This window comes from Aulonocara sp. 'chitande type north' Nkhata Bay, linkage group LG10 (genome assembly GCF_057382095.1).
Source record: "Aulonocara sp. 'chitande type north' Nkhata Bay isolate Kocher_YH1m ecotype deep benthic linkage group LG10, A_spYH_male_GT1.1, whole genome shotgun sequence".
Lineage (NCBI taxonomy): Eukaryota > Metazoa > Chordata > Actinopteri > Cichliformes > Cichlidae > Aulonocara > Aulonocara sp. 'chitande type north' Nkhata Bay.
Window position 1 is genome coordinate 25,239,672 of NC_141353.1, and position 19,210 is coordinate 25,258,881.

The 19,210-nt window shown below is 42.2% G+C and overlaps 1 protein-coding gene across 3 annotated transcripts in view; it reads left to right on the forward strand.

Moving 5' to 3' along the window:
- rapgef6 (Rap guanine nucleotide exchange factor (GEF) 6) overlaps window positions 1-8,409 on the forward strand; it is an 82,408-nt gene extending 73,999 nt beyond the window's left edge. For all 3 annotated transcript variants that reach the window (XM_086309263.1, XM_086309264.1, XM_086309265.1), the window contains 4 exons: window positions 406-670; window positions 3,169-3,698; window positions 4,596-4,952; window positions 5,075-8,409. In XM_086309263.1, the coding sequence (XP_086165389.1) occupies window positions 406-670; window positions 3,169-3,698; window positions 4,596-4,952; window positions 5,075-5,097 (1,175 nt within the window). In that variant the 3' untranslated portion in view covers window positions 5,098-8,409. The remainder of the gene's footprint in view (window positions 1-405; window positions 671-3,168; window positions 3,699-4,595; window positions 4,953-5,074) is intronic.
- Window positions 8,410-19,210: the final 10,801 nt, after the last annotated feature.

Genomic DNA, 19,210 nt, shown 5'->3' on the forward strand with positions numbered 1-19,210 from the left:
TTGTGATATAAAGTTTAAACTATGAACCCACCCCCTCCCACAAGTGTGTGTTTCACAGTCATTTCTACACAATTCATAGTCTCAGTCTACAAATAACACAAACAACAGCCTCACGCTTTCTGATAGTGTTTGTGATTTCGGCGTCACCGAAATTTAAAGTCGTCTCTTCACAGTCGTCTCTTTGTCTTCCTCAGGATGCAGTCACTCACTAAAGAGAGCATCATTTGTGTACAGTGCACATTAACACTGCCGTACTTTGGCTGCAGTAATCGTCATTGCAACCCAGTAAAATGATCTGCATTTGTACCACTGCACTCAGCTTTTGTTTAAAAGTCTCTGTTCAGTTTTAATAAAAATTTAGCTTAACCTCCAAAATGTAAATATCTGAAACGCTCCTCTGTCCAGGTTATGCCCTCCTACCGCCCGGTAAAGCTGACAACCTGTCGGACTCGAGTCACAGCGAGATCTCCTCCCGCTCCAGTATCTGTTCGGTCGACTCTGTGCCTGCTCCTGGGCCTGATGACCGATGTAATAGCAGCAACAGGACCTGTATGACTACTACTGCCACTATTGCTACTACAACGTCTCCTGCAATAGCTACCGCGGTTCCTGAGAGCGCAGCAGGAATGCATTCCCACGTAAATGCTGATTACAGCCAGCCCAGCACAAGGTAATTTGGCTTCAGTTTAGTTTGTCTAATCTGTCTGATTAATTCTTTAGATTACATTTAAGAAGTGCTTTTATTTTGATAGGATAGACTGACAAGATAGTTTTGTTGTTTTGCACTTTGCATAATACAAGGACTGATTATGATTCCTATCGTATACTGACTGGATGTTTGATAAGGCCTAAGTAACACAGGCCTAGAGACCCGTGAGCAACCCCCCTGGCAATCTCTGGTTGCTAGGGAAACATGTATATTCTCCAAGTAGTTGCTGGAGGCTGCTGGTAATGGATAGGTCAAATTGGTTGCAAGGAGCTATACGGTGCACCAAAAAACTTCCTTGTCACTGCTTTGGTGGCTAGCAGGTTGCTAGACAAGATGGCAACTTGTCTGCAAACACCCGCCAACTACTTGCTGAGCAGTAGTGAAACTTGCGTGAGGTGATTCCCAAACCACAACTCAACGCAAGTAGTTTGCAGGTATTTATAACCACTCACCAAACAGTGTTGAAAACATATTTTTCCTATCAAACTGTGTGTTGCCTGGAATTACAGACGGGTCTCGACGCCTGTGTGACTTGCACGTTGTTCACATTTTGAAGCCTTGGAGTTAGCATTATGGCTATTGCTGTCTCGGTTGTAGTATCTGGGCACAAGACCTAATTCTGGCCAGCTTCATTAGCTGGATGCATCTGTAGATTGTTTGGGTGTTTTGCACAGACACAAAGTAACTCACCAAAGCTGTTAGTACAAATAACCACTCAGCACGCCATCTCATTTGCCAGATAATTACCTTAAAAAGCATCAACACCGCGAACATGGTTAAGAGGTCCAGTTCAGTGACTCCAATTAGCTGATGTGAAGCTGAGGAGTCTTGCACACACCACCTGGTACTCAAACAGCCAATGTGCAATAGATAAAACTTATGGCCTTAATAACATTTAAATGGGTTAAATATAATTTAAAAAGCATGCGCTCGACATTAGTGAGAACAGTAGCTATAGAGATGAGGCTGTGAGTATGTTTATTCCTGTTCAGTGCTGAGAACTTGTACTCTTTACCCCTTGAAAGCCTACAAGGAGCAACACCTGAAGCTCTTAAGTTCTGAACTGAGAGGTTTCTGTCACATTTCAGGACTTATTAAATGAACAAAATGACCGGGCTTGAATCAGACGTTAGTGAGAGTGGTCTCTGCCTCTTCAGCTACTCTTGGAAAACCCAGAAATGGTTGTCAAACCATATTGATTGAGCTATGCAGAGGCGTCAAAACTCACCATTGAAGGTACAGGGGCGGTCGCTAAATGTCATCTTTATGAGGAAAGAGTTAACATGGGAGTCTACGCCCAAGCTGACTCGCTTTTGGAGCCAGCTTTTTGAACAGGAACATTTTGCACCAGGCGACCAAAATGCAAGCAAATATTTTTATAAGGCACGTGTCAGAAACCTCGCCGTTCGACACACACGCACAGACACACGCTGTCTGCTGCCACCTTTTCAGCAAGCTGGATTCCAATAACGTCCTTCCCTCATTAAACAGGAAGCTCTAAAACACAGCGGGTTTTTATTAGCATCCCACATTTACTGACCTCCTCTCTCCTCCTCTTCTCTATTAACAGCGTATCGGTTTCTACGCGGGCGGCTTTTTAATCTGGCCGAGTTAACAACACGGCTTTTTTTTTATTGTCTGCTGTTTGTTTATTATTCCTCCATGATCAGGCCATTGTGTCTCATAAAGAGGAGACTCAATAACCCGTGTCCCCGCTCTGGTAATATATTACCTCGGCAGCCTCGTCGTATAACACGCACCTGTTTTATGAAATATGGCTCTGTTTCATTGAGTGGCTTGTTTTGTCCAGTAAAACAGTGTCAGTGAATGAAAACAAACAAAGTAGGTGAAGAGGAAAAGTTTATGTTTCGCTTTGAGCCAGGCTGCAGGGAAACGTTGTCATATTCTTTGTGATTTTTACGTGTGCAGAATCAAAGCTGATTTTACCGACATCATTATAAAAACAAAGAGTGCGGTTTGTGATCTGTGTAACCTTGAACTTCATCCTTTGTCCATTTGTCTTTCGTGCTGGTGATCTTCTGACCGAGGTGCCCTTCAGCGGTGTTTTATGGTTGATGAACCTCCTTTGTCCTCTCCTGTCGCCCCTCCCTTCTTCCCTCTCGCTTTCTTGTCGCTTCATTTCGGTATGACTTACCTCCACCTTTACCACCACTCAACAGTCCTGCGCAACAGACTATATTTTATTGACTATTTTTACACAGGCCGGTTTTTCTACACTGTAGTCGTGATTGCCACGCAGGCGTTCTGCAAATGCGGTTTGAAATGACAAGTATGCCAAGTTACACATTTATATAAATGTATTTTATTATGTAAAATAAGAGTATTTGAACTGGTAATAGGAGGTGGATAGGTACTGTTATTCACAGGGGCACGAAACATCAATCAGAGCTGGTATTTGTGCTGATTTTCATCTGTGTATTACTCTCGTTCATCTACAGCGGTTCCTCGTCAGCTCGGGGATACCCGACGCGAGCCTCCACCTTCACTTCTTCCATCTCGACAGAGGAGCTGACCCACGACCACACCTCTCTGGACTCGGTGGCCGACAGCGGGCGCGGCAGCTGGACGTCCTGCTCCTCCAACTCCCACGACTCCTTCCAGAGCCTCCCCACCTCCTCCTGCCGGCCCTGGGACCACGGCATCCACGGCCACCCGCTTGCTCTGTCCCACTTCAAGCACATGCAGATGACCCGGCCGATAGCGGAGGCCGAGGCTGCCGGGCCCGTGTGGGCGAGCGACGGCGGTGCCAGGCAGCACTCCAGAGACTCGAGTTCAGACCTGTCCAATCAGTGCCGGCAGAGCTGGGCGTCGTCCGGCTCGCTCTCGGACACCTACGAGGGGAATTACGGGACGATAAAGCGGCGAAACACCTCGGAGCACCCCTCCTCACCAGCCAAAGAGGAAGGAGGGCAAAGCACAGACCCTGCCTACAAAACGGTGACATCAAGCACAGAGAAGGGCCTGATAGGTGAGGGAACAGCTTGCGAGTTTGATTCCCTGTAAACACAGCACAGAGTAGCAGTGGTCAGGAGAAAAAGTTGAGAAAAAGAAGAAAATACGCTCTGCCATCCTAGATTTGCTTGTGAGGTTATAGACTTTGATTTTTTTTCCCCCAAATCTGTCTTGGTGCCAAACCATATTTTGATTTAAGCTCCAGTAAACAGCTTGAATTTGCTGCACTTTGATAAGAATGAGTCCGAGCTCATTCTTATCACTGTTAGCTTTCTATCCTCTCCAGAGTCAATTCCTCTTTTTGGATCTCCTCCTGTGCTAACACGATAGCCATTTACTATCATAAGGATAGCAAAACGTCTTTTTTAAGCAATTTTTAGGACAGATTTTGAGTCGTTGGTGTGGATTTTAATTGACAGCAACTGTGACAATCGATTAATCGTTCTAGTCGGCCACTGTCGCCTGCATCACCTCAAATGTGAGAATTTGCTATTTCTTTTCTTGGCTCACAATAAATATCAGATCATCACGATGGGCATTTTCACTGTTATAAGAACCAAGCGATTAATCGATTGATCTGGGAATAACCGACAAACTAATCAGTGCTGAAGTCAGTTCTCAGTTGCAGTTCCAGTTCTGTCTGTATTCTGCAGCCATCCATCTCATCTGTTGTGTTTTCCTTTTCATTTTTGACACACTGTGGTGCATGTGTAGCTGCCTGTTGTGTTGGTGACATCGCATTGATTTAATTTTCCCATTATTATTTTTTCTTTTGTTTTTACCCTCTGCACACCCTCCCCCCCCTCCCCGGCGACCTTTTCGCCTCCTCCTCTCACTCCTCATCCCTCGTCCCCCCCCTCTTTTCTTCGGTCCATCCCCACCCTTTTTCTTTTTGATCTCCACCTGCATCCAGTGTATTGTGTCACCTCCCCTGCCAAGGATGAGCGTTACCGAGCTCCCCCTCCCACCCCTCCAGGCTACCAGGGCCTGGCCCTGGGGGACCTCGGCCTCGCAGACGGAGTAATAGGTGGGCCAGGAGGGCACGTCCCCAGGCCTCCTCACCTCAAACCTCCGGACTACAGCGTGGCGTTGCAGAGGAGCAAACTCCTGCAGAGCCCCGGAGCTGCCGGCAGTCTGGCTGAGGCACGCAGGCTGGCGGGTAACCTTCACCTTCAACACCAAGACGCACGGACAGCCGGGTCCACGCCGGGCCACTCCAGACCGCCAAGCATCTGCCACCCGCCACAGGATCTGGCTGACAGTGAGGATGGTAGGAAACTAATCAGAATTGATTCTTTTCTGTAGAAAAGAATTGCAAAGACATCATGTGATAGAGAGATTTTAGGCTACAATGTGAACATGAGGTATATATATTTATCTTCTCTTTTCCAGATGAGCAAGTCTCAGCGGTGTAACGGCACAAACCGACGGACCAAGTCGAGTTGATCCGGCTTTGGACTAAGCCAGTCAGCTGGTTGCCGTCAACTGTCAGAGCACATCGTCCAAGCCCCTCCCAAGGCCCCTTGTGACGTCACCGCAGACCACTCGTGAACCTGGCCAGTCACTCAGGTGACCCCTGTCCAACTCCCGGGACTCACAAGCACCTCTTTTTAAACTCGTTTCAGAAATCAAAAGAAGAAAACAGAGACTTTGGATACTTTTTAAAAACTCTGTACAAAGCAGAAAAGCGCTGTGATGGGATCACGCCGCCGTAGATGGACTTAAAAAAAACCCAACAAAATAAAAGAAGGAAAGAGTGACAATAGAGACGTGTCGTGCGACGAAGTCAGCCTCCTCAGAGACGGACCGTGTACCTCCATTTTGCGCTTCAAGCTCACTTTTTGTGTTGTTGTTGATTTTTTTCTTTAAATTAAAATCTTGTACAGTGGTTTAGATAATTTTTTTTGTAAAAGTGTTAATTTTTCTTCTTTAAGTTGCATCTCTGAGCTTTTATGCGAGGATGGTGAGGACAAAAAGGGACGGAAAGTAGTCAGCAGCGTCGTGGACAAACATGAACTCACGGGGGTGTTTTCTCTTTTTTTTGTGGCTCTGCTCATTTTATTTTGACGTTTGCAAGATTGTCGTCCGCTCCAATGGAGATGAATGTGAAACAAAGAGACAAGCTTTGGCACTGATGATATTAATTTACGCATGTGACACCAGATTCCACATGAACAAAGCAAATGCACAAAAAACCCCGAATAAAAATACACAGAACAGTTGCAGTACTTAAACTTCGACTGCATCAGAGGTCAGAAAAGCCCCTCAGGAGCCCGTTGCCTTTTTCTTTCCCACGCTCCCTCCTTAGGTGGTGACAAATGAGAAATCAAACCCGCGGAACAACGGAAGGCACGTCTGTTCATGTTTAGCGCTTATTGTAGTTTGCTGAGCTTTACAGGGGAAAAAAGACAAACTGCAGATCTCAGGCAGTTCCCCGTGGCTGCGTGTTGCACTCCCCACCGCCAGCCGCTTCTCTTACTGCTTGTTTAGTCTGTCGCGAGGTACTTTAGCGGCATGCTGCCTCCTGGATGTTCTATAAAAACTGTATCATAACTTGATTCTAATGAGCTGAAGAACAAATGACTTGCTGCTTACCGTAGAATAATAAAAATGTGTTGTTATTTAATTGCAGCAGCTATAATAAAATGATAAATTAGCACTGTGTGGCCACACGATTTGCATGCATATACATATATATATATATATATATATATATATATGCACACACACCAAAATCACGCTGGTGTGCATAAAGACAGTGTTTACACCAGTGCTTACACATTTTGTTTACAGTGTTTATTAGACTAGTTGTCTATTGAATTACAAGCTGAGTGTTAGTGCAAACACTCCAGGTTCGGCCGACCTTGTAAATGTGTTAATAATGCAGCAGGAATATGCAGATGCAGCATAAATTTGGATTATGTGCTCACAGTGTACCTCTTGTCTCTCATCTTTGTTTTTGTTTTTTTGTTCTTTTGTTTTCTTCCTATTTAAAAGCGCGAGTGTCGCAAACAAGTCGGCGAATATTTTAAGGCGTAGCTCGCACCTTCATTCTGTGTCCATAGTGTGTTTTGTAGACTATTTAAAGAGGATGTGCTTGAAAATTGTCTATTTGTATTGAAAACAAGAAGCAAATTTGTACATGCAAACGAAAAATGTTTTGGTTTTTTTCCATTTGTGCTTTGATTTTTTTCCTCCGCAGTTCGGCAGGGGTGTAACTGGAATTAGATGCTCTTCTCCTTCTGCTGTTTGTCGCACGCTCTGTGACGCTTCTTTTGTTTTGCCACACAAAGACTTGAAATGATTGATGCTAATATACATAAACACACACACACACACACGGCATATACATACGAAAGTATACATATATATTTTTTGTTGTTTCTTTGCCATAAATTAATGTTATGATGACAGAAGAGTCGTGTATAAAGGCTATTTTTGAATATTTTGTTATGAGAAATAACACAAGGTGGTGATTGCCCTGTTTTTTCTTCTTTTTCAGCCGGGCAGGAGTCTTTTAAGGAATTTTTATTTTCTCCCCTCTGTTTTTTGTTTTGTTTTGTTTTGTTTTTTGAAGTGCCATTTCTGCTCTTTCAGTTTAATTGCTGCTGTGTTTTGGGATATGGCTGTCTGTGTGTGAGTGTGTGTGTTGTGGAATTATATATTTGTGAGGCTGGGATCAACATTTTTTTTAAAATCCCATTTCCATTCAGTCTGGGATGCTGCACATAAGGACAAACTCAACAAAAGCCCTTCTTAGTTTGCGGTTTTGCTTTGATTGCTTCTGCCTGCAGAAAGGTGGCCCCCTTGTGAGTCTCTCGCTGCCAGTTTCACGACACGAGGCGAGTTCTTTCCCTCTCAGACACGATGATTGAAATGAGGGTTTTTTTGTTATAATATTCCTCTCTGTTTGAATTGAACTGAACAAGCTCTGCTGTGACGCCTTGTGTGGTGTTAGGGTCTCTCAGCCCCGTCAGCTCAGCAGGACTTTAAACTTTTAACCCTCTCTCCTCACTTTACTCACTCGGCTCCTCTAATGGATTTCCCTCCACTGCTCAAGAGCACCTACTGTGACCCTCACCCGGGTTCCTTTTTCTTTGAAACTTTGAAACAGACTGTCAGAAACTGACTGCTCTCTTTTTTCACCTTTTTTTTTTTTTTTTTTTGCACAAGATCCCTGAGATTCTTAACCACAAATCAGTATTATTGTTCACCATTGATTTTTTTTTTTTTTTTTTTAAATCACAACAGCAGCTTGTATTACTGCCAATAGTTTTCCAAAATGATACAAATGGCTAGATTTCAATAAAAAAGCATCTCAGTGCTCCTAATTGCATAAAACTGGAGGAAGGCACATGCCACCTCCTTCACCTGGAAATACCCCTCATCGTTTTAGCCCCGCCCCCACCTCGTCTCCTGCTGTGGAATGCAATAAGAGAGATGTGAATGTGTTTTATGTCGACGTCTTTTGGCATTACAGCAGAAATGCACAACAATAAGCTTAAATGTGGTGAGTGAGCTGCACAATCTGTACAAAGAGGTATTAACTCGGTCTGTGGCTTAAAGTTTGCTTTTGTCTCACACTTAATAGCTGTTGTAACTTATGTCTTTTAGAAAGACAACTTGATTTTGCTTGTACGCTTTTTATGTATTTTTTACAAGTGTAAATAGTTGTTCTATTTTTGTTTAAGAGAATGTTTAAAAAAGGAAGAATATGAATTTGGACAATGAATAAAATGTTAAGAAAGAATTGTGCATTTTCTTTTTGGCACTGAAAAGTTACAATAGACATCACACCCTTAAGGTCTTCCAAACTGCACTACATCTCCTAAGAGCCCACTCAACAGTTGTTCAGGTATTTCACTCTGGTAAGATTTAACAGGATCAAGCCAAATGCAGCTACGGTAATATTTTTGGTGTAGGTTCCACCTTCTTTTGTACTTGACCCGACCTCTCCTAGTGCTGCTCAGATGTCCTTGCTGCTTCTCGGCCTTCTGCTGCGTTAAGCACTCCATCAGATGTGAGCAGGGCAGAGAGCAAGTTCCTTTTATTACTCATTAAAGGTTTAGTGTCACACAGAGGTGCGTGCTGGTTTTTATTGATTTATTTTGATACTGTAGTGGTCTGCGTCTTTGAGAATTCAGCTCAGAAGATAATTAACTTGTAAAGCACAGTAGCTGAAAAGCACTACGAGGTGGTGCCTCGCTTCCTTTCAGTTACGTTTAATACGATCAGCATCTACACTCGCTGGCCATGTCTGCTGCTTGTTAAAGCAAACGTCTAATCAGCCAATCCCACAGCAGCACCTCGACACATTTAGGCTTGTAGAGATGGTCAAGTTATGTGCTCAAGTTCAAACAGAGCATCAACATAGAGATAAGTTGATTTGCGTGACTTTGAAAACGGCTTGGTTCTTAGTGCCTTACGGGCAGAATCTGCTGATCTTCTGGGATTTTCTTGTATAAACGTCTCTAGTGTTTACAGAGAATAGTCTGAGAAACAAAGTATCCTGTGAGCAGCAATTTTCTGAGTGAGAATAGTTTGATGACAGAGGTCAGACTGCAGGAAGGCAACATTAATTAAAATAACCACTTGTTACAAACCATTATAGAGGAAGAGCATCTCTAAACAAAAATCATGTCCCATCAACTGAATTTACCAAAGGTGGACTCCAATCAGGTTGTAGAACCATCTGATCAGTGGAAACAGGATGCACCTGAGCTCAATTTGAGTGTCAAGGCTGTGAACACTGGTGTTCATGTTATATAGTTTTGTTTTTTAATTTTTAATCAATTTACAAGAGTTTCAAGCAATCTTTTTTCACTTTGTCATTAGAGGGTATTCTGGCCAGAATTTTGAGATGAAAAATAAAGTTAATCCATTGAAATAGGGTGTAAGATGAAAAAAACAAGTGAAAAGTTGTGATTTCTTTCAGTAGAAAGAAAGGATAAATAGGTTCACTTTTATGACCAAAAAGGACAAATTCAAGTGATGCTGGGTAAACTTTTGCTTCTGTGATAAAGTTAGAATGATGCGTAATGGAGACGGGGTTAGCCTGGCGGGAGGAAAAGTGTGTTGACCAGCATGTTCAAAGAGCTCAACTCGCCACTTCAGAGAGAATATTCCACAACTACAAGAAAAGTGAAAGTTCAGCTTCAAGAGGGATTCAGCTAGAAATGAGCTGGTAAAATTACACACAGCTTCAATTATACATCACAAAAGGGCGAAAGAGGCAGGGAAATAAATGTGGAAAAAACGGGGAATACTGGGTCTTGAAATAAGTGTGGCCTGCATGCACGTGCTCTGGTGTGTGTGTGTGTGTGTGTGTGTCACACCTCTCCTCTGTTTTGACTTTGAAGTTGTGACTTTGTCGGCAGAGGAAGCCAAAAGCAGGAGGTGGGAAAACTGAAACTTTACCACCTGAGGGTTGTGCGCACACATGGGGGTGGCTTTTAGCATATTCCTGTCTAAATGAAAATTTGTGAAGCAAAACAGTTTGGAAAATATTCTGTCACCTGTACAGTCTCAGCACTGCCCTTGAGCATGTCTATATGTGTGTGTGTGTGTGTGCACGCGCATTTTCTCTCACATACATAAATGAAAAATAAGTTGGATTTCCTCGTGAGTCATCAACCTTTCATGTCTTGTTTTTTCTGCATGATTGCTTAAATAAACTGTTCATATGTCCAACTTTTTTTTTTAATATCTTCAAATAACCTTCTCTCCACTAACTTTGAGGCCTTAAAGGAGGGACTTCCTGTCCCTCTTTCAGGACCTCTGTCTCGAAAGAGGCAAAAAGTAGTTTATCATGAACAGTTTGCAATGCAGATCTATGTACGGAACCAGTAGCAGAGTAGGAGTCGATGCCCTCGGGAAAAAGTTAAATAGGTAAACATTTTATGTTGATTTATTACAGTTATCAATTAAATTACTGAACGGTAATAGGTGAAACTGTTGATTTTGTGATGAGTATGTGTTATCATATATCTGATGTTCCCCTTATTTGTCCAAGATATATTTTTCCCAGGGGAAATGATAATGGCTAATCAACCAATCAAATAAATTTACCATTATATCATTTTAATATATTCTTAGTTTGTTACCAGTACTTACCAGGAAAAAATAAATTTTGCTGGAATTCAATGAGCTTTTTGGATAGCTAGGTGCTTGATTTTTAAACAAAAAGAGGTATGTCGAATCCTTTTGTCTATATAGTGTATAATTAATCTTTTGAACCAGTGTCGAGGATTTAGTCGCTCACTGCATTTCACAGGTTAATGTGTGCAAACTGGCTTTCAGTTATCACGTCGAAGTCATGAGGATGGAGGCCTTGACCTTCAACAGCTCAAGCATGCTACTGGCGGTGACATCATGCTTGAAATCTTAGACACTTAATTGTTAATCAGTCACTGCAGAAAGGTTTTACCGTGACAGGGAGTTTGGTGGAATCGCCTACACCACCACCAGAGCTTATAAAGCTCCTCTCACAGGCTCAGAACGTCACATATTATTGTTATGTGAAGGACCTTGTTAGCATGTGGTGGTCCACTGTTGCAGAGGTTTGATGGGCTACAGTAAAATTTAATCAAAGGTCAGTGAATAATCAGCAATTTTCTGTCTGAAAGGAGGCAACATGCAGCAGGGTCGTCGCCATATTTCACCTTCTTGTTCTTCACCTGCTCAGACATCAAGCATATAAATTCATTCCTCATAAATCTTGTGCTTTCGCCAGAATCATGCTCGATTTTATTTTCAGATATATGTATTTCATCTGCTACCTTTCTTTTTTTGATTCCGCTTCTACCGCAAAGGTGAGATTCTGCTCAATTAGCAGCTTCTCCCGTTGATCGCTCGTGAGACCTCGACCTGTGAATGTCAACACAGTCGCTACACTCACTGGTGTGTTAACGAACTTCGTGCAATAAAGCCTCATGTTTCATAATGAAGACACGAAAATAAATATCTGACAGTTACAGTTTCACAAAATTCAAAAGAGAAGGGGAAAAGTCTACACTGCCGGACCATTCAAGGAGCTCTGCGTCACGTTTTGAGGTGGCGCTCTCCAGGGTCGCTTTGGCCATTTGTCATCGGTCCTCAAGGCATTGTGCAGCTTGTAAAAAGGGTTAAGGTCAGTGTCCTTGCATCTCACTGTCCTCAGCGATGTCAGCAGTGCAGCACAGATAAATGACCTGACAAGCCCGCAGACTGTAACCCAGTGTTTAAAAGGTCACAAGTAATCCGTCAAGCCCCCCTAACCCTTTTTTATTATCCGATTTACCTCTTTCATGACATTCAGGCGCTGGTGTGGTTTACTCGAAACCTCCTGAGGTGAAATGTTCACTCTTGATGCTCACCTCAGACTTGGCGCTGTTATGCCCCACTTTTTAAACTTCTCAAATCAACAAATAAAAGAGCTATTCAGAATATAACAATGTGGCATATGGTCCGACTGATCCTCCAAAAAATCCTCCCCTTTTTTCTTGAAACACAAGATTTTCTAAATCCCTCGCACAGCTGCAGCCTCTTTAACACCTCAGAAGGAGCTTTTAAATATTTTATTTCAATATGCAAGTTTCATCTGATATTACAGCGCAGCTGTAACTATTATGTATTCTTCATCTACAAGCATTATACAGCCTTCCCTGTTTTATATTTCTGAAGATAAAAGCAGGAAAAACATTAATATTTAAAAGAGTTCAAACAACAGGGCCGACTCCGATGGCCATGATCCTTTTCTCTGCTGCTGTTCCACTGAGAGCCATGAGGGAGCAGTGCTGCATTACAGGAAAGGCTCCCTTCACAATAGCACAACTTCAGACCAATGGGTAAAATTTGTGAAAGGTGGCTATCCTGTTAAGGTGAACATTATCAACACACAGTCTGCATTACACAGGCGATAGCTATTGCTTTTTGTTCTGATGCTGCTGAATACCGCTTCCTAAAGAGTCCCGACACTCATATATACTGAGATTTAATTGTTTTCAATACGCAGCTGTACGTGTGTGTGTGAGGACATTTGCATTAACGTAATTGTGAGTGTGCAGAGTGTGTGTTTGAATAGATTCGTGTCATTCTATGTATTTGATTAGGTCTGTGTGTTTGTGCATGTGTGAGTTTGTTTGGCAGTGAGAGAAGTCTTCAGGGAGTGGAATCTGTACTCCCCAACTGTGCCGCTGCACATAAGTGCCTCGTCATCATCATCATCATCATCATCATCATCATCATCATCATCTCCTTAACCAGCAGAGTGATCCATCTACGTAAATGCATAAATAAACTTTGCTGCTTACTTTCTCTTTCTCCATGTTCTAAATTTACAAGGTCATATTTAAAATCGTGCCTCTTCCTGTCATCCTCCACACATGCAAACATCATTACTCTGTAAAAGAAGGTGAGCTGTAGTTCATATCTTCCATTGTCCTTTTTTAAGCAAGGTTGGCACAGGATTAGTCTGGAAAAATGGTGTCATTCTGGCAGCCGTGATTAACCCCCGATTACTGCCAGAATCAAGAAATGGCTCAAATAAAACCTGTATGACAAAGTGAAGTAGGCAACACATCATGCCACAATCTAAAGAAATTGATATCAATCAGTCTGGAATGGTTTACAAAGATATTTCCAAGGCTTTGTGAACCACAGTGAGAGACATTATCATCAAATAATGAAAACTTGGAATAGAGGTGAATCTTCCCAGAAGTGGCCGGTCTACCAAAATTACTCCAAGAGTGCATTAACTGCTCATCCAGGAGGCCACAAAAGGACACAGAACAACTTCAAGTCAACTCAGTTCAATTTTATTTATACGGCACCAAATCACAACAACAGTCGCCTCAAGGAGATTTATATTGCAAGCCACACCCTACAATAATACATACAGAGAAATACCCGACAATCATATGAGCCCCTATGAGTAAGCGCTTTGGCGACAGTGGGGAGGAAAAACTCATTTTTAACAGGAAGATACCTCCAGCAGAACCAGGGTCACGGAGGGGCGGCCATCTGCCGCGACCAGTTGGGGAGAGAGAACAACAATAACAACAACCTAGAACTGCAGGACTCTGTTGCCTCAGTTAAGGTCAAAGTTCATGATTTATCAATAAGAAAGAGACATCATACCGACAGTTAAACATTATGGTTGCAGTGTGATGGTCTGTTTGCAGTCAATTGCACAACCCACAAGACCAGGAAGGGTTGAGTATGTTTTTTTTCTTTAATAAATGTAATTTAAAGCTGTATTTACGGGTTATTTTTGTGTAATTTTAAAATTTGTTTGAAACATTTACGTGTGACAAATAGGAAGAGGCCAAATATTTTTTCCCAGCACTGTAAACATATTGTGGATCTGTTTAACCATCCCATCCAAACTCTTGACCTTCTCCTTCTCATCGCATCCATTTAGCTCGCTTCATTATCAGAAAGTGCCTTCTAGCCACTTTTCCCTCTCAAGTAGATGCTTCCTCTGCATGAGTTGCTCACACTTTGCCATGTTCGTGCACGGAAACACACATGCATGAACTCAGATTCGAATGGATCTTTTAGAGGAAGCAAGTGGAGAGTAGTGAAGGGTGAAGGGAAATGGAGAGAGACTAGAGGGGAAACACTGAAGGAAGGGGGAGATGATAGGACTTGATTTGTCGGTGTGTGTATCTCTGTGGTCAGACAGAGGCGTCTGATGCAGAAATAGATGAAGAAAGAAGCAAAGGACAGGAAGAGAAGCAGACTTTTTTTGAAGGTAAAGAATGAACAAGAGTGCAATCATTCTTGTCACTGTGCGATTAGTTTGCACCAAAAGGTTTTTGGATGAGGCAGGAGAAAAGAAACCTTGAAGTGTTTAAAAAGATGTTTCTACAGTCTGACCATTTGGCAGGCACCTCTGTTGTAGCATACTTGCCCTTTAAGCCAGCTGCATTTGGAAATGCATCATTTTCTTTCCATTTGGCTCCTCTGTGCACACTAGGTTGGCATTTGTGACACCAAAAGAGTGAGACTTTCAAAAGCTGTCTCCAGAGCGGATACCTCAGGGACCTGTGATCAGCTGCACTGACATTTAAAATGCGTAATTAAAGAGGAAATTGGAAGAGACTAAAGGTTGACCTACCTTTCAACCAACCAGCTGGCTTCACATGCAGGCATGCATGTGTGTGTGAGCTGTCTGATTTACAGTTACAGCTCATTGAGTAAGTAAAATACAGCTACTCTAAAGTTGTAAAATTCCCTATTTAAAAATCTGCTTAAAGAATAAGATGAAAGCAGATGCATTAAGCTGTGTTTTGGGCAACTGCCAATTTTTAATAAAACAAATTTTTTAAATGGGTGACTGAAGACTTTGGATAGTTTAAGCCTAAGATGGGAAAGCGACAGGTAAAAGAAGCAGAAGCAGCAGAGAGATAATAGAGAATGAGAGACATAATCGAGAGCGAGAGAGAGAGATGAAGGGAGAGAAAGAGAGGCTGAGAAGGAAAATCTAAATGCCCCCCACTGAGGAAACTGGGGAAAAGCCACAGAGAAATGGATGAGAGAGGTGACGGGGGGTACTTAGTGGGAGGCCCCTCCTTTGAACTTTATGTCAAGAGAGAAAGTGCGGGAACGAGGGAGAGAGACAGGAGGCATGAAGGCATCTCAAAGCAGATTAAAGACAAGCGATCACAACGGCGTTAAAAAGGAGAGAGAGAGAAAGTAGTGACTATATATATATATATATATATATATATATATATATATATATATATATATATACACACACACATAAAGAAGACACTTCTGCAACTCCAGCAAAAATGGGAGAGGAGAGGAGAAGAGAGGAGACTGAAGGTCTAACCTCCTCCGGTGCCTCTGAGCTGCAGCCAGGTCTTTGATCCTGCACTTCATTTTAACTCCACTGTAGGAGACCCTCCCAGTCTGATGCACGGGATTAAAGGTGCATTCCTGAATTTATTACACACAGGAGTTGTTATTCACACAGATTCACAAGTAGTTTCAGCTGGAAGTGACCTGCATTGCCTGTAAGAGGCCATGACAGTAGCTGTTACATCTACTGGTTAGAGTTTGGGTTCACCTCTACTGACAGTCATCTCTCCCTTTGTTCCTCACAAGTGTTGTAAAAGCGAAACATGGAACAAGTTTAGAAAAAAAATTTTTTTTTTAGGCCAATACCGATATTTGTTGATTTGAAAATTCGACATATAGGCCAATATAGATGAAACAAGTAGGTTTCTCTAAAGTTTGCTATGTATAATTATTTTGTTATAGATAAGTCAACATGCCATTGCAGTTTAAAAACATTTTATAGTCACAAAAAGTTGTGGATTACTTATTGACACTGTATCTGCTCCAATCAGCTTATTGTTGTTTTTGTGGTGTTCAAAACACGTGTCACCAACAGGGAAATTGCAAAGTGCCCTCTGCTGGACAAACTATGCAACTTCAACACTCATAACACGGTTGAAGGTGTTTGTTCTCTTTTCCTCTTTACCTTTAAATGTTCAAGTTTTGCTATTTGTTCAAATAGTGGCGGATAAGTTTGGCTTTTATCCCTTTCAAATGCCTCATGTCAAGTAAATGAATGAACGTACAGTTTTCCCACTCGAGCAGCTTCGCTTATTTCATTTTCCCAATAGCTTTAGGTGTGAGGGGGTTACAAAAGATGGCCGAGTCTTATTGTGGACCAATCAGAAACCATGCTCACTTTCTCACATCCACAGCTGGCCGATCACTATGTGAATATAATCTATAGGAAACCATGTCAGACAGCTGAAGCATCATCTGGCATTAGTGTTGTTTTCATGGAGCATGCAGCAGATGGAAACGCTGTATATGAATCACAGAAATGACTAAGACAGGTCACAGTGTGCAAAAAACCAGTTAAGCATCTTCAGACTTTGCCCTGCTCTTGAGAAACACACAAAATCCATCTTTTTTCCTCTCCTGCTTGACCATTTCTTTGAAGACAGTAAATGGATTCTTGAGCCATCCCACAGAAAAAATAAAAATAAAATCAAGGTTATCAAAACATACCTCAGCTTTAAAGCAAATTCTCCTCTCCTACACTGACCCATCGTATGTGTCCTCACAGATGACTGGCCTTATTCTTTCTGAAGTATCCTCTGCTTTATCTGAGCTTGAAAGTATATCTAATAATCCCAAACCTTAAATAGTTTTCATATTGAACTGTTCACGTTTAGTGCAGTAAAATGTATGTTAATATAAATATATGTTTTTTTTCTCTTTTAGCACGGTGGATCAAAATCATCTTACATGAATGCACAGCATGTATTGGCATCAGATTCTGGTTGTTTCTGCAGCAGGGACTCTTGTTTTCTTTGAGGCGCAGTAACGATAAGGGACCCGGCATCGAAAGCTTTGCTTTCACAAGATTAACTTCAACATAAAAGTTCTCGGCGAGCTCACTGGCTGTGTCATTGAGAAGCCGTTCATATTTCTCAAACATGTTCACTGGGCGTAATAAAGGAAGATTTGCCTGGTGCTGTTGAACATTACCATATACAAGCTAAAATCTTCCCATTACTTAAACTGCACTTAAAGCACTTTTATACTCTTTTTCCCTCAGTGATCCTGGATAATGAGGCTCCAACAAACTAATAAAAGAATAATAAAATGTGACAAATTGTCTTTGCTGTATGTGGCAAAAAATGCTCTGGTCCTTTTGTGTGTGGAAAGACAAAAAACAAACAAAAAAATAAACTCACCAGGACTTTTTAAGCATATATGACAAACATTTTTTATTGCAAAATATAGTTAAATTACTTTAAAATATGTATGTTCTAAAAACCAAAAAGACAGGATAATCCACAAACCCATGAGTGATGTCAGGGTGGGTACATCAGCCATTTATTATAGTCTTTATTATGCAAATAGAAAGTACATAAAAGTTGTTTTTTTACAACTAATAGATGGAAAATCTGTGGCTTGATGTTAAATTCAGGCATGTGTACATGAACCTCTTCAGAGGACGAAATTCAGCATCAGAAGCAGGCAAGATGCAACTCAAAGCACTCCTTTAATAATGGTTTATGAAGTGATGCACAAGGCAACAGGGACCACACAAGGACAGATTAAAATATGTTTCAACAAAGAAATAAAAACTGAGACTATATATCCACACATACAGTGGGGCAAAAAAGTATTTAGTCAGCCACCGATTGTGCAAGTTCCCCCACTTAAAATGATGACAGAGGTCAGTAATTTGCACCAGAGGTACACTTCAACTGTGAGAGACAGAATGTGAAAAAAAAATCCATGAATTCACATGGTAGGATTTGTAAAGAATTTATTCGTAAATCAGGGTGGAAAATAAGTATTTGGTCACCTCAAACAAGGAAAATCTCTGGCTCTCACAGACCTGTAACGTCTTCTGTAAGAAGCTTTTCTGTCCCCCACTCGTTACCTGTATGAATGGCACCTGTTTGAACTCATCATCTGTATAAAAGACACCTGTCCACAGCCTCAAACAGTCAGACTCCAAACTCCGCCATGGCCAAGACCAAAGAGCTTTCGAAGGACACCAGGAAAAGTATTGTAGACCTGCACCAGACTGGGAAGAGTGAATCTACAATAGGCAAGCAGCTTGGTGTGAAAAAATCAACTGTGGGAGCAATCATCAGAAAATGGAAGACATACAAGACCACTGATAATCTCCCTCGATCTGGGGCTCCACGCAAGATCTCATCCCGTGGGGTCAAAATGATCATGAGAACGGTGAGCAAAGATCCCAGAACCACACGGGGGGACCTGGTGAATGACCTGCAGAGAGCTGGGACCAAAGTAACAAAGGTCACCATCAGTAACACACTACAACGGCAGGGAATCAAATCCCGCAGTGCCAGACGTGTTCGCTGCTGAAGCCAGTGCATGTCCAGGCCCGTCTGAAGTTTGCCAGAGAGCACATGGATGATACAGCAGAGGATTGGGAGAATGTCATGTGGTCAGATGAAACCAAAGTAGAACTTTTTGGTATAAACTCAACTCGTCGTGTTTGGAGGAAGAAGAATACTGAGTTGCATCCCAAGAACACCATACCTACTGTGAAGCATGGGGGTGGAAACATCATGCTATGGGGCTGTTTTTCTGCCAAGGGGACAGGACGACTGATCCGTGTTGAGGACAGAATGAATGGGGCCATGCATCGTGAGATTTTGAGCCAAAACCTCCTTCCATCAGTGAGAACTTTGAAGATGAAAAGAGGCTGGGTCTTCCAACATGACAATGATCCAAAACACACCGCCCGGGCAACAAAAGAGTGGCTCCGTAAGAAGCATTTGAAAGTCCTGGAGTGGCCTAGCCAGTCTCCAGACCTCAACCCCATAGAAAATCTGTGGCGGGAGTTGAAAGTCCGTGTTGCTCGGCGACAGCCCCAAAACATCACTGCTCTCGAGAAGATCTGCATGGAGGAATGGGCCAAAATACCAGCTACTGTGTGTGCAAACCTGGTAAAGACCTATAGTAAACGTTTGACCTCTGTTATTGCCAACAAAGGTTATGTTACAAAGTATTGAGTTGTATTTTTGTTAT